Below are 15,494 nucleotides of genomic sequence, written 5' to 3'. Positions count from 1 at the left end.
CACAAAATAGTCGAGAGCTCCAGATATGACACGGGAAACCATTTAAATTGTGGTCGCAATACAAATTTCAAAAGTGTCTATATTGGGGCTACAAGTTCAATTGTTTCCTCATGTCCGGGGCTCTGTACAAAAGACTCCAAACAAAAACATGTTTTGTTTTGTTTTGTTTTTTTCTTTCCATCCATCCGTCCTCCGAGGGATGTTTTTCCTGCCTCTTTGTCAGAGCGCAGCTTAGGAAAAACCACTTCAGCCAGCCACAGCGGGAGGCGGACCTTAGTGGCGTCTCAGTGCGCAAAGGCTAGCTCTCCCACCGCGCGAGAAAAGGCTAGGCTACATGCGCAACCTGGCGTCTTTCATGTCCCAAAGTGCGATGATGTGTCTTAATAGTACGATAGTTGGGAGTGTCGTGGGTTATTGTTTTTTTTTTTGTTTTGTTTTTTGGAGAGTCGCGATGATAATGCGCGGCACGTCAGCTTAGCCGCTGCGCCGCTAGCCGTTTTTGCTAAGTTTGAAAGCCACGTCTCAGTTACAACCCTGAGTTCACAACCAGCAGAAAAGAAACAATTGGCTTTTATTAGTCGTAATAATTTATAATATATTAAATCTGACTATCAGCTAAACCCCCCTTCCCCGCCCCACTGCATATTACCCGCCCTCCCCTCCCCGGCACCCCATATAAATGCACATTGTCGTAGTAAACTGCCTTTCAAACTAGAAATTGGATGGTAGAGCAACTCGGTGAGTTGAGCTTGATTCGAAGAGAGAAAAAAAGGAAAAGAGGAAAGAAAAACATCAGCAAAATGTCCTGGCTAAGCCCAGGCTATCTAGCTAGCGGTTAGCCGAGGCCCCGCTAATACATTAGCATAGGAGCGGGGGGCTCGCGGTGTGGATAGCAGTCGAGCTTCGCGCCCGTTCCTGAAAGGCCGAAGACTGCGCCGGCCTTCCACGATCAGACGCCGACGGAGGTCCATGAGGTAGCGCCGGCGCCGCTGCGGCTGATCCGCATTCAGATGCCGAGGCAGCGGCGTCGGCGGGCCCTCCCCGACCCGGCTTTGTGAGACGGACCGTAATAAGTGCATGATGCGAGGGGCAACAATGCCGAGGTAACCTGGTCCGCCGAAGCGCCGGACCCAAAGTGTAGTGCAAAAGAAAGCAAAACCAAAATTAAAAAAAATAACCAAAACTCCCCCCCCCCCCAAAAAAAAAACCAAAAAAGGAAACAAAATGATCTCACCAGTCAGTAGTTTGTCACAAAACTCACAAACATGCATCCCTGAATGACTTTTTGTGTGTCTTCTCACTCCGCACGGAACTCGGCGGGACGTCGCGGGCAGGAAAGAAAAAAAAAGGTCTCGCAGTTAAAGCATCATGGCTACCTGGCAGGCGGGTTTCGACTCGCAACCCTGACGAGGAATCTTGACGGCGTTGATTCATACGCACACTAAAATAGTCCCCTTGCAATTTTCAACCCCTTGCCGGCCCCCCGTTTGTCTCTCTGCCCAAATTGTAATGATCCCAAGAGACTGCGTCCGTGAGCCGTCGGGGTCCGGGTCCGCAGAAGAAATACGGGCAAAGGGGGTCTTGGTTTCCAAGGTTTTTCCGTGTCGGGCATCGGGCTGACAAATTTCTGTGAATTTTCAAAAATTGGAAAGACTCCGAGGGAATGAATGCCACTTGGATGTTGAAAGCGGGCTCTCACTTGGGAAATGAAATCGGACTCGGTCCAAGAGGCGCCTGAGGGAGGGGTGCCTCGCCTCACAAGGTTTTCCGGGTACGAGGCCCCCCCCCCCCCGCAATATTTTAAGATGGCGGTATTAAGGTAGTGTCATGCCCTTTGCTTACGGGCGAGGAGCGCTCTCAAATTTTTTATTGATTAATTAATTAGTTAATTACGCGATTAATTAATCATTACCCACAATTCCCAGTTAATTCCCATGCCAAGGCTATTTCCAAAACTGCCCAGTCCAACTTCTGGTGGAAATCGAACTTCAACAGAACATTTTCCAGCCCTTTGCAACCCGACTGGGGATTATCGGCATGCTTGAGGAAATGGTCGTCGTTTTGTGTCGGGTATACATTTTTTTTTTTTAAAAAGAAGCTTCCAATTCGTGGTTGGTCTCCCAGAACCCGTCTCGGTTCTCATCCCTGCGTTTGTGCTCGGATACCGCAAAGGAAATTGGCACGCATAAAAAGTCCCGCGTTGGTTCCGGAGGAGTCCGACGAAGGTCGCTTTCATTCGATGGGTTCCGTTTCTTCCTTGACGTCGGCCTTGAGCTCGGCGGGCCTGAGGGAGGGGGCGACGACGGCGGCGGCGGCGGGCTGGGTGACGGCGGGCGTGTTTTCGGCGTCGGCGGGGAACTCGGGGCCGGCCGCCTCCGTCTTCATCATCAGCTTGAGCTTCTTCTTCGGGGGGTTCTTCAGCGTGCCCATGCGCTCCTTGACTTTGTACTCCAGCGTGCTGTGCGGGATCCCGTACATGTTCTGCGCCTTGGAGACGCTCATCTTGCCGCTCATCACCACGGCGATGGCCTCCTCCAGGATCTCGCTGTTGTACTGCCGATAGCGGCCCCTCTTCTTGCGCGGCTGCTTGGAGTTGGGGTCCCCCTCGGCGTCCGAGGTGGAGTACGCCGGCCCGGAGGCGGAGTGCTCCAAGTCGGCGGCCCAGTACTCGGCGGCGCCGTCCAGCAGGCTCCCCAAGCTGCCGCCCCGCCGATTCTGCTTGGGCAGGATTGCCCTCAACTTGCGGCTCAAGGCGCTCTCGCCCGGTCCCCCGCCGCCGGCGCCGCCAAAAGCGTACAGCTCCGAGGCGGGGGAGTCCCAAGAGATATCCATGCCTCGAACCTGCGGGATCTTCAGGTCCACCGGGGGCGAGTGGTCCCGTTTGGCGTCGTGGTGGTGATGCTGCGCCTTGGAGACCTGATTGTGGTGGTGGAGCAGAGAATTCTTGAAGGAGAAGGCGCCGTGGTGGTTGTGATGGTTCTCCAGAAAGCTAGGCAGGTCTTTGAGGTCTCCCAGGGCCCCGCTCAGGGCCCCGCTTAGGGCCCCGCTGGCCTGTTTCAGCTTCATCAGGCCCTCCAGGTGGGCCTTACTGCCCCAGTAGGACGAGGAGCCCTTCTGGCCCAGCAGGGAGTGCGACTGGCCGTGATTGAGGAGAGCGGCCGACTCCAGGCTGGCCAATGACAGCGCGGCGGGCTGGCCCAGGAGGCGGCGCTTCTGGCTAAGCAACTCCTCCTTGACGCGCAGCGAGTGGGCTAGCGGCGGCTTAAAGGAGCTGATCACCTTGTCTCGAAGGCCGTCCCCAAAGCTTCGCGGCGGCGCGCCGTCATCCTCGTCCGCGTCTGCCGCGCGACGCTCCACCTTCCGGGGGTGCCTGCGTGGAGGGAAAACAAACCACTCAGAGCCCAGGACGCACACCGAGAACCATCCATCCATCCATCCATCCATCCATTTTCTGGACCGCTTAATCCTCACTAGGGTCGCGGGGGGTGCTGGAGCCCATCCCAGCCGTCTTCGGGCAGTAGGCGGGGGACACCCTGAATCGGTTGCCAGCCAATCGCAGGGCACACAGAGACGAACAACCATTCGCACTCACACTCACACCTAGGGACAATTTTTAGAGTGTTCAATCCGCCTGCCACGCATGTTTTTTGGAATGTGGGAGGAAACCGGAGCACCCGGAGAAAACCCACGCAGGCCCGGGGAGAACATGCAAACTCCACACAGGGAGGCCGGAGCTGGAATTGAACCCGGTACCTCTGCACTGTGAAGCCGACGGACTACCGGGCCGCCCACCGAGAACCAACCAGAAGCAAAATATGTCAGGAACCACTCTAGAACTCGGTCTAAAACGGAGTCACAAACCAGTCGACGCGGAGTTACGCCCTTGTTTTTCCCATGGACTCTGTTAAGGACCGTGCCAAAGACCATTTTAAAAAAACCACAAAAAAAACAGAAAACTAAGGTTGTCCATTTTTTTCTTTACTTTTTAGTTACACCGAAAGTAGATACAATATATTCTGCAGAAAAAAAAAAGTTGCTTGGAACGTTCACCAAGAGAAATGTCCACAAACACCTATTAAAAAGTTCAAAAGCATCAGCGATCATTGCCGCCCCCCCCCCCCACACCCCCATTTTTATTTTATTTTTTTAAATTGGATGTCAAATGAACAAGACAGCATTGCGGCGGCATGTAAATGTGTCTGCGGCAAGATGAAAGATGCAAAGTGCTCCTCTTTAAGTGCTGCCTGGTCACCATGGCAACAGCAGCAGCAGGAGAAGAAGAAGAAGGAGGAACGGAAAGAAGGAGCGGACAAAGACAAAGAAGAAGAAGAAGAAGAAGGCCACTCTCGCGGCAAACGGTGAGGGCCGGAAGACCCATTAGCTCGGCCTGCAGGAAAATAATACGGGGGGAGCGAGGGGATACGGAGTCCACGTCACAATGGAGTCATCATAAGTTCTATGCGACCCAAAGGCGCCTAAACACGGCATTCGGATGAATATAGGCGTCAGACGAGTCCTGAGCATCTGGGAGGGGGGGTCATTTTCAGTCGACAGAAAGTGGCAAAATGGTGCGAGCTGGCGGAAAAAAAAAGGGTGCATTTTTCTGCTTAACTCATATTCCACAAATATGAATCAGAATGCCGCGTTTCAAGTGTTTCTGTCAAGAAAATTTGCGGGTTGACTTCCCCCCCTTTGATGCACATGACCTCCAAAGTACGAGATTTACATCAACGTTCTACAGTGGACGGGCTGCCCCCCCTCCCTCCCCGCCGCGAGTTGTGCAAATCCGCAGATAATTGCCGCTCATTGAAATGCGCCGGTGAGGGAGGGGGGGGGGGGGGTGAGAATTAAAAATTCATTAAAAAAAGTGAAACTCTGAAAAACATTCTATATGCATTTTACATAAAAATAAAAATACATTAAAAAAAAGGAGCGAACGGGAAAAAAATGATGTCAGAAATTTGGGACAAAAAAGTATGCAGTGGTCTCAAATGGATTTCGATACGCCTTTTGTACCGTAACGTTTTTTTTCTCCGTATTTTATCGAATGGTTTTAAAATTTTGCAAGACAAGAGCAAATACACAGACCCAACCACCGCCCCCCCCACCCCCAAAATAAAAAAATCACACACAAAAGAAGGTGGGGGTAGCGATCCATCCATCCAGGAGTAAATATTTTATGAGCAAATCATTAGAGAGTCCCACTGGGGCTCAGGGCCTAAAGGGGGCCTTCAGGGGTCTTTGGGACCAAGGTGACCCCTGATGACCCCCGGGCTGGATCTGGACTCGTGTTCTGAGGGCTTTGCGCTGCTGCATTTTTTTGAAGCGGCAGCACCCCCTTCAAAAGGCGGACACACAAACATCAGGGAAGGTCTTCCTTGATGTGTTCCAAGTGACCCTGAACGCATCGCCACTTGTTTGCTAGTTCTCGAGCTAATGCTTAGCACGTTAGCACGAAGAATGCGTTTGGATTACCGCCGGCAAAGCGTCCAAACGTCGACGTTTACCGAAGAGCGTCTGTGCGATTGATAATAAAAATAATAATAATAATGAGAATGCACCAAAAATCGGGAGACACGAAGCGTAAAAACTCAAAACCTGGTTTCAAATCCTAATCGCGGATGTGTTTTGACGGACAGGTGAGGCGTGTGCGTTTACCCTTTGAGTCCATGCGGCGAGGAGAAGCCCTGCTTGTCATTCTGGTTCTTTTTGGTGGAAAGATCCAAAACGCCATCTGGACAAAAGACAAACAAATGCGATTTACGATTAGGATCAAGATTTTCTGCAATCTACCTTTCGATAGAATCAACTGCAAATTACAACATTCAAATGATTATTAGCATTTTATTATTATTTTTTTTTACTGTGTCAATCAATCAATCATTCACTCAAAATGCACAATTGCGGTCTGCCGGTAGGTTTGACGTCCATTTTATTTAAATTTTTTTTGTGTCACGATAAGTGAAGCCAGACATTTGTTTACATGATTATGTTTCGGCCACATTTTGTGAATTTGTTCTTTTAAAAGACTCCAAGTCAAAGTGTTTAGTCGGCGCGCGACTCCAATCCGATATCGATACATAAACTTTCTCTTTTTTTCGTCAATCATATCGATTGCATTGGTAGTGTAAATGGAATGGATCAAACAGAGTGCGGGGTGGTGCATGCTAATTGGAACCCCCCCCCCCCCCAAGCCCCCAGATTGTACTTGTGGTAATTGTTTGACATTGTTAAATGAAGACAAGCTTGCGGGCTGGCACAAATATGCTAATTGACTTTTTCATTGACATTTAAATGAGAGTGAATTGATTTCACGGGAACGCAGTATAACTTTTTTTTTTTTTTGATGAGTGTCCGCCCCCCCCCCCCACCCTCCCCTTCAAAGTTCATAAAACAACTTTGCAATCGTGCTGCGAGGCCGAGAGTGTTTCCACGGTTACGAAGCCGCATTTGGCTTTTAGCTCCCTGACGACTTCCGCGCGCTGGCTATTCAGTTGGCACCTCGTTAGCCGAGACAAGTTCTTAATTGGCGCCTTTAGCCAGAGGCACTCAATCAATCGGTAGGGTCAATCAATCAACCAATCGGCACGCCGTGAACCATCATTTAGTGGCGGCGCGGGGAGGATCCAGGTGCAAATGGAATGCGCGCAGTCCACTGATCATATCATATCTTATTTCATACGTACAATGATGAGTCATAGAATTTGTACATTCTGCCAGACCATCTTACGCTTGAGGGCTTTTATGATTAGCGGCGATGACGCTCCAATGAGAGTTCATTATTCTTTCTCGTTATGTTTTAAATATATGAATTCAAAAAAAATAAAATAAAATCAAACAATCCATAATTTGGAGAAAAAAAAATACAAAAGGTTAACAAATGAATGCAATTAAGTTGAATTAAAAAAAACAATCACATTGATTTCATTTTTTTAAAAATGTATTCGCAAAATAAAATCAATATGAAATGAAATCTCAAAAAGATGAGTACAAATAAAACATTTACGCATTTTAAAACAATTGAAAAGTGGTATACAAAAATAGATGGTGATTCCAAAATAAATGCATGAAATGCTTTTTTAAAAACTAAATAAAGATTAAAAATTTTTTTTTGTTGTTGAACTTTTTGTGTGAAGTGCTGTGATGTCTCTATGTTGCTGTTTTGCTTTGTGTGTTTGTCTTTAATAATCCCTCAAGTGCAGCTGACCCCACTGACCCGCAGGTCGCAAGCTGGCCAGCCCTTAAATGGGCCACGTTTTTGCTATGCTATGCTATGCTATGCTATGCTAATCTTCAGTCTCAGCTTTGAGCATTAAAAGGCAACGAAAATCATGCGAGCGGCGCATTCTCTGCTCACATTACACGTAAAAATGTTATTAGCATTCAAATCAAACAAGAATAGGGAATTAATGATTTGATAAGATGTGTAATTCAAACATTGCTGCCAGCGGGAGGGCGGACGGCAAAGCCCGCAAATATGTCCTTTTTTTTTCTTCTTTTTTTCCATGCAGGAAGCACTTAAGCCGCTTCCTAAAAGCTGCTCTTCAAATTACAAATTGAACGAGGGCGGACGGCGGTCACACTGCCGGGTCACACGGCGGCCACCCCCCAACACCCCCCCCCCCCCCCATGGTGTCAGTTTGATTAACAGGATATTTAAGAGCTTGATTGTATTTGCAGGCCACAAACCATTTTTGATACGAGGCATGAGTTTCACGCAGAGAAACTGCAAAATTGGCGCATCCGAGTAAAATGATAAATAAGCCATTTGATTAATTCATGGCACTTTTTTTTCAGTTTTCATTTTGTTAAATAATTTTTAATCAGTTTGTGTAACACGGTTTGGGATTTTTTGCGACGGTGCCTTTTTTTTGTTTTGATTTTGGTTTTTGAATGTGGTCAATTTACGATACGTTTTGACAACGACGAGGTTTTGCGCGGCGCTCGCAGCTCACCTTGCTGGGCGGGGGTCTCGGTCTCGGCCGGGTTCTTCTTGACAGTGAGGTCCAGCGGGCCGTCCTGGTCGGCCATGAGCAGCTTGCTGAGGACGGGGTTCTGTGCAGAGGCGGCGACGGTCGCGCCCCCCTCGGCGTCGGGGGGGCTGAGGCAGGGCGACGGCGAGGAGCAGGATGCGGACGAGGGCGGCGAGCACGGCGCCGGCAGAGAGCAGGGCGGCGGGCTTTGGTCCTTCATGGCCCCGTTGGGCGGCAGCGGAGGAGGGGGGGCGTCCTGAGTAGTTTTTGAGGTATATTCGGCGGCAAACTGCCGGATCATTCGCTGCATGATCTCGCGAGCCACTAGAGGAATGTGGGGGTCCGACAAACTTGGGAGCTCTGCGGGGGTGGAAAGAGCGAGATTCATTCAATATGCTACGATAGCGCATTCATCCGGCGATTATCTTCTGGATGAACTGATGAATCGGATTTTTTTTTCCTTTTAAATCTTAATTTCTGTGCCTTTAATAATCAAAAACAGGACATCATTTCAAAATCAACCCTCTAAGATAGAAAAGGCCTGATGTGTTTCATGAAGCTTCATGAGGCTTCGCTCCCACCTTTGATATGTTTTCATCTCAAATATCTTGAAACATGACATACAAAGTGTGAAAATGATCGGGTAAAATCTCAAGGAGGAGTTTGTTCAAATATGACGGCCACGAAAAGCCACCAAATTTCAAAAATAAAATACGTTTAGCGTATGACTCCCGAAGACATTTTTGTCGGTCTTGGTCTAGTTAACATAAGAAAAAGAATAATTTTTTACTTGCAACATTCGCCGAATAAACAAAAGACAGACCGACGTCTCTTGTGGGAAGAAATCCTCCGGCAGACAAAGAACAAGCGTATTTTTTTTCCTTGACGGCAGACATTTATTTAATCTGGGTTAAATTTGAGTTGTTTTATTTATTTATTTGCAGTGAAAAACTCCAAAGTCCTAATCACCAACGCTGCGAACGTGAGCCGCATCCCGCAAGGAATAATCCTGGTGTGATGCGGAAATAATCCCCAAAATCGCTCGCGAGATCCTCTTATGCCGCCCTTGATACCAGATTACCATGCACCATTTCTCTGTTTACAAACATTCCGTTTTGTTTTGCACAATTTGGGATTTCCAACGTTTTTTTTTTTTCCAGATCCGTCGCCTGTTTAACGAAGAGAGAGAGAGAAAAAAAAGCCACATCCAGCGCCTTTGACACAGAACCCAGTCAAGGCAGGTTACTGCAGTACGAGTGCGCGCTGACACGCAGCAACCGTCAAGAGGTTTCTGGCCTCAAAAGTGTCTTTCACGCAGAGATTTGTAGATCAGATCCGGCATTTATCAATTTGTGTCTTTTTTTCACACAACCCAGCAAAGGCAGGAATTTGCCTATGCGCTTTCGTACAGCAAAACAACATCCCTTCTGTAAAAGGCCCACTGTGAGGCAGGTTGCTTGAGGAAAATTCGGTAGCCTGTTTCACACAGAGATGCTACGCAAATACCGCACTGGAGCTACGCCTTTTATCAATCGCGTCTTTCACGCACAACCCAGCAAAGGCAGGAAATTGCCTATGCACTTTCGTACAGCAAAACAACCTCCCTTCTGTAAAAGGCCCACTGCGAGGCAGGTTGCTTAAGGAAAATTCTGTAGCCTGTTTCACGCAGAGATGCTACGCAAATACCGCACTGGAGATACGCCTTTTATCAATCGCGTCTTTCACACACAACCCAGCAAAGGCAGGATTTTACAGCAAATGACAATGACAGAGTGGAAGGCGCGACTGTGACGTGGGGTGGGCGTTTGTGCTCGAAAACTCTTTCACACAGAGAATATTGCAGGTTTAGTGCACCTGTGATAGAAAATAGGGAATTTAGCCGATTGTGTCAACAATCTCTTTCCAACAAAGACGAGATGCAAAATTGGTGCCGCCCGAATTAAAAATCGTTATTTTTAGGCATTTATATGCCTTTGCCTTTCGCACAGAGAATAATGTTGGGTGTTAAACTTCACACGCATGTCTCGTGAATTTCAGAATCCCCTTTCCAAACGCACGCAGGCAATGTCCAATCTGCTGGATGGCATTAAAGGACATGAAAATAATAATCGCACGGGGTTTGTTTAATCAAATTTATTTTAATCCGTTTTTTTTTTTTGCAGGCTGGCGTACAAACGGCACAGCAGGCGGCCATCCGGGGGGGGGGGGGGGCGCCAAATAAATAAATCCGCTTCTTTGCGCATTAAAAGCCACGTAACACAACACCGACAAAGTCCCATCAGAATGATGAATCATCGTCATTCTTCAACGTAGAAACGGAGTTTTCAAAATGTCCCGTATTATTCAGAAGAACGAGGGGAAACAACGTGGCACTCTGATTCATCAATCATAACGTGATTGTTTCATTTTCTTTTGCCATTCAAATTCCATTTTCGAGGAGGTGACGGTGGATGTTAATTGTCAACGCCGACTTCCTGCTTTTTGACATGCACCTCGTTGACCCTTCGTGTCCATTTCATTTCAGCGTGGCTTTCATTCTTCCGTTGGCCAACAACAAGGCAAAGTGCGCCCCGTCGTTTAAAAAAAAAAAAAAGAAAAAAAAGTTTTTGTTCAAATTGGTTTCATTTCGTGAATCTGGCACGCAAATGCACGAAAGGAGTCAGGAGTTCGGCTCAGGAAAGTGGGTCACAGCTCCCGTGGCCCACTTTCGAACACTTTTACTTTGGTTTTACTTTCGATTAATTACGACTACCTGCGGGCAAAGCGTTTAATCTGTGTAAAAAAAAAAAAAAAAAAAAATTGGCATCCCTCAGGGTTTTATCCTTTGCCCCTTTTTATTTGATTTTATTTTAAGATATCAGGTCACCCTACCTAAAACACCCAAAACTGACAGATATACATTTTTATATATTTTTAATATTATAAAAATAATAAGATAATATATCCTTTATTCGTCCCACACTAATAATAATCTAATATTATAAAAAATTTATCCAATATAAAAGCATATTTTTAAAGACAGTTTTGCTCAATTACAAATGCCGTTTTTAAGTGACCGCCGCTGAACGGCAATGTCAAAAATATTTAAATGTAGACTATATCTTATTATATGTATTTATTTTGAGAGAACATATGACGTTCACATCACTGTCATGTCACGATTATAAAATCACCAAATAAATTTGAAACTAAACGACCGACAACATCTTTTGGAAACCATTTCTGAAAATATGCGCAAATTGGCCCTCTTGACACGACGCCACCCACAACTAGGCAGCCAGGAAGATCTGCCAGTTTCACGCCGCAGCCGAGTGACCCCCGCGTGAAACGCTATCGCGTCAAAGCCAAGAGGTAGGCAGAGCTGCGGTGAATTTTGCTCGGCGTAGGAGCTCAAAACATTGCAAAGTTGTTGACGCGATAGCTACGGAGGGTTCGTTTGTCAAGTCAAATTTAATTCCGGTCCTCCATTATCGATACCCCCAAAAAACGTCCCAAAAACAGGACAGATACTGACATTTTAAAATACATAAATATAAAATTATTCCGATGATTCGGTCAACACCCAAAATTTGGAGCAACTGAAGGAAATGACAAATTCAAATATTAATCATCTCCATATGGGAGCAAAAATGATGACATTCGACGTGGGCGAGTGTGTCGTCATTTTCAGGGCGTGCACGCTCCTCATATTGGTTAATTTCCCAGAGGAAGGAAGCAAATTCCCCGACTTAACGTGCCTGGATGCGCTTCTGGAAAGACACTCATCCACATATTCCCGACTGAGGGGCGTGCGGGTGGAGGGGGGGGTGTATTGTACCTTTCCTGTGAAACACAGCATTGAGGAAGTCTTGCGCTTGTTTCTCCAGCCGGCTGAGGCGAGTCTGTTCCCGTTTGGCGTCCTCGCCCTCCGACAGCAGCTGGCCGCCGGCGACTGTGTCGTGGGCGCCGTGATCCTTGCAGGAAGAAGCGTCGCGATATTAGCGGCGCGCGATTTGAGTCTCCGCTAATCACGATGCGCGCTTGCGTTTGCCCGTCTGTCTAAAATAGCCGCTTGGATCGTCAAAGTAAGAGCCCCATACCGCCCCACCCCCCCCCCCAAAAAAAAACGCCGGGTATGGATTCTTGAGACTTTTTTAACAAACAGCATTTGCATGCATCGTAAAATTAAAAATGGAAATCAACATAAAAATATTTATAATAAATAAACGCGCCTGATGAGATGGACAAATATAATTTGTATTCCGGTGCTCGAAATTTCGTCTTTTTTGGCATTTTGCTTCACGCCGAGATTTATTGATTCTTCAATTGGAATCTGCTCTTTGTCTTGTGCCATTAACACACACACACATGAGCGCGCAGGCACGTTCCGCAATGCTTCTTTGCGGGACAGATGGGCAGGACAAAAGAGTGCACGGGGGGGGGGGGGTTTGTTTGAGTATATTTTTAGGAGGCAGATGGCTAACCTGGGAGAGGTCAGCGCAGGGCCAAGTCAGTGAACAAGGGACACTCGACCAGGACGGGAGCGTCTTATTTGCTTTGTAGTTGCCTTAAGCCCCTCAAAGGAAAAACAAATATCGCCGCGAGCGTCGGCAAATGACCGAGCTAGCAAATTTGGAGGTCTGGTCAAAGTGCTCATTCTGAACCAACTGAACGCTCTTACTTTGGGGGCCGAGATACACTGTCAAGTAGCGTAGCAACGGCTGTGTGTGAAGCCCCGACTGAGTCCTAAAGATGATTGTAAAAGGTCCCCCCCCCCCCCTCACCCCCCAGTTAAAAGAACGCGGGATAACCGCAGCGATTTACGACCGTCGGTTTTACGACGACGCGCTAATCCGAACGAACATTCACACATTTTTTGAAATGTCTTTGCATGAGTTCACGTTTGTTTTGAGAGAGTAATGCGTGATCCGCTAAAGTCCCAACCCAACTCCGGAAATTCGCCTTTGTTCAGACGGAGCTAAGAGAAAATACGCATCTAAGTATTGTTGCGCACTCTTGATTTTACTACTCATGACTATTAACGTGGCAGTCGTTTGACGGTTTGAAGTTATTGAGCCAACTGTGCTTATTTCCCTTTCGTGTTACACATTAGCATGGCGCTAGCTAGCTAACGTCGGGTATGAGATGGTTTGGCTGAGCATTTTGCTGTGTGGAGTTGGTTTCATGTGTCAGTTTTACAGTAAGCTTCGAATAATCAAATTGAAGCCGACACCTTCGAGAATTATGTAGAGATGATGACTATTTAAGACGGGGGGGGGGGGGGAAGCTGTCCGATGTCAACAATCAAGCTCCGTCCGGCTCACCTTGACTTTCTCAACTCGCAGGCAGCAGAAGAGACAGTTGTCATCAAACGACCAGTCGGAAACCTCCTCGGGCTCGCAATCTACAAAACACAGACGGCTTTATTTTGAAGGTGGCGTTTCTAAATAAGTCAACTGAGTAAGAGAGTAAGGCGAAAGGGTGTCATTTGACAATTTTACGGGATAACGCGCGAGGGAGGCTAACGCGCGCGCTAAGCGCACGCAAGCTGTGATGCGGCCCTAGCGCAGGGCAAAATAACTTTTCTTTTTAAATTTACATCCAAGTCACGGCGAGCATATCATCAGGCTGAATGGCCACCCCCAAAAAAAGATTTCAGTGCCGCAATTGAGCCAAATATAACTCCTTAAAGTCACCACCGTTCTTCACCCACAAGCAGTGACGAACAAATGTTTCCAAAACCCTAAAATTTTGCGTCATCTGTTGTATGTGCTTCAAATTATTTCCGCTGTTTATTATTTGCAGTTTATACATTCAGCCATGAGCTTTCGTCACGCAAACGTACCGCTATTATTCTTTTGTATTGCTTGTGTACTTATTTTTGCCCTTCAACCTCATTTAACATGTTTCCATGAAGAAAAGTAAGCCACACAACATGTCCTTCGCTCGTAGTCTAAGAATAACAATGCTATATGACACGCCGTCTAAACGGTTAGCCATGAGCTTTCTTCGTACCCACGTACCGCTATCGTTTTGTGCAGTAGGTAGCTAAACTCTTTCGCCGTGATTAACGCACAGAAAAATAAGCGCACGTGTTGTCCGTGATGAATCATGGAGTCCTTTCAACAACAACAACAAAAACTGACACGACAGTGTGGCGCTAAACACGTTTAGCCATGAGCTATCCATTCATCAACAATTGATATTTAGTAGTTATCCAAGGTTTTTTTTTCCTTTAGACAAGGAAAAGTTCAATCATATTAGCCCAGAACAAGAAGGATGTTTTGAATTTGGTCAATTGCGAAATGCGTTCGGAAGTAACAATGACATCAAACGCCGTTTAAATCGTTAGCCATGCGCTTTCTTTGTACAGATGTAATAGGGTTGCATTTTTCATGATTTTTAAAATTTCGTTTTCATTTTTGCCTTTCAAATGCAATTTTTTTAGCGGGTTTGTGTGTGTGTGTGTGTGCACGTTACCTTGGAAAAGCGTGCTATCTTTGACTACTCCCGGCCCAAACAAGCCTTCCAGGATGCTTTCAAAGCCTGCGAAGAACAGAAGTCAGGTTAGCATCCACATCATGTGACCACATTCTTTCAAGAAACAATTTGCTGTGTGTGAATATATACATTATAGGTAGGCGCGAGCGCGCGCGTGCGTGTGTGTGTGTGTGTGTGTGTCCAAAGTCTTTGTGCGGCTCATGCAAACTGACGATAATGATGATTAAAACACAGACTTTGTCATTGTCAACAACTCATTGGCCACAATTACTAGACAGGCACACACAAAATGCCAGAGAGGTTTTGCCGGAACATACACCGGGCAAAATATCTATAAAGACAAGCCTGGAGCTTATTATAACTCACACACACACACACATGCGCGCTTTGCACACACTCACACACACACACGCAGTCTTTCTTCTCTTTAGAGCTAACACACGAGTGCGCTAATGTCACTCACTTTTTATTAACTGTAAACATCTTGCTATGGCTGTTGCCTAGCGACCGCATACGGTCCAACATAAATACATGAGACGGCGGCGACCCCTCCCGCGCGCCCCGCCCCCCAAAATATCCACCTACAACCCCCCACCGTCGCCAGCCTCCCTTCCCCCGCCACCTCAACCATCCACCATGGAGAAATGAAAGCGGAGGCAAACAAAGACGCGTGTGTTGAAATGCAAAAAGGTTCCTCAAATGCGCACGCAGTTCGTTTCTTATTAATAAACCCCCCCAAAAATTAAACATTTAAAAAAAAAAAAAGAGAAAAGTTCAAAAGGATGCTGACAAACGTGTCAACTTGTGTCCCACAACCGGACATGTACAGTCTGCCACAAAATCTATTTGTGCCGTTCGGTCCCCAACAGTCCCAAGTGTGGCTTTCCAAATCATGTCTAATCAACCAGTGCTGTTTTCATTGACAGTGACGATGATGACATCATTTCCATTTGCGTCCTTTTTTTTTTTTTTTCCTGTGACGACCACAAAACGGTGTCGGACTAACCGATGCGTGACATCCCCCCCGCCCCCCCACCCGTG

The 15,494-nt window shown here is 46.9% G+C and overlaps 1 protein-coding gene across 1 annotated transcript in view; it reads right to left on the bottom strand.

Moving 5' to 3' along the window:
* Window positions 1-655: 655 nt before the first annotated feature.
* Window positions 656-15,494, bottom strand: part of lcor (ligand dependent nuclear receptor corepressor) — a 37,258-nt gene continuing 22,419 nt past the window's right edge. The window contains exons 2-7 of the mRNA XM_052084615.1: window positions 14,433-14,498; window positions 13,277-13,356; window positions 11,791-11,926; window positions 7,956-8,333; window positions 5,659-5,734; window positions 656-3,370 (exon numbers count right to left, since the gene is read on the bottom strand). Of these exons, the coding sequence (XP_051940575.1) occupies window positions 2,233-3,370; window positions 5,659-5,734; window positions 7,956-8,333; window positions 11,791-11,926; window positions 13,277-13,356; window positions 14,433-14,498 (1,874 nt within the window). The 3' untranslated portion in view covers window positions 656-2,232. The remainder of the gene's footprint in view (window positions 3,371-5,658; window positions 5,735-7,955; window positions 8,334-11,790; window positions 11,927-13,276; window positions 13,357-14,432; window positions 14,499-15,494) is intronic.

The sequence above is a fragment of the Hippocampus zosterae genome, chromosome 13 (assembly GCF_025434085.1).
Source record: "Hippocampus zosterae strain Florida chromosome 13, ASM2543408v3, whole genome shotgun sequence".
NCBI lineage: Eukaryota > Metazoa > Chordata > Actinopteri > Syngnathiformes > Syngnathidae > Hippocampus > Hippocampus zosterae.
Note: the sequence above shows the minus strand (reverse complement) of the source record. Positions and strands in the feature narration are given on the sequence as shown.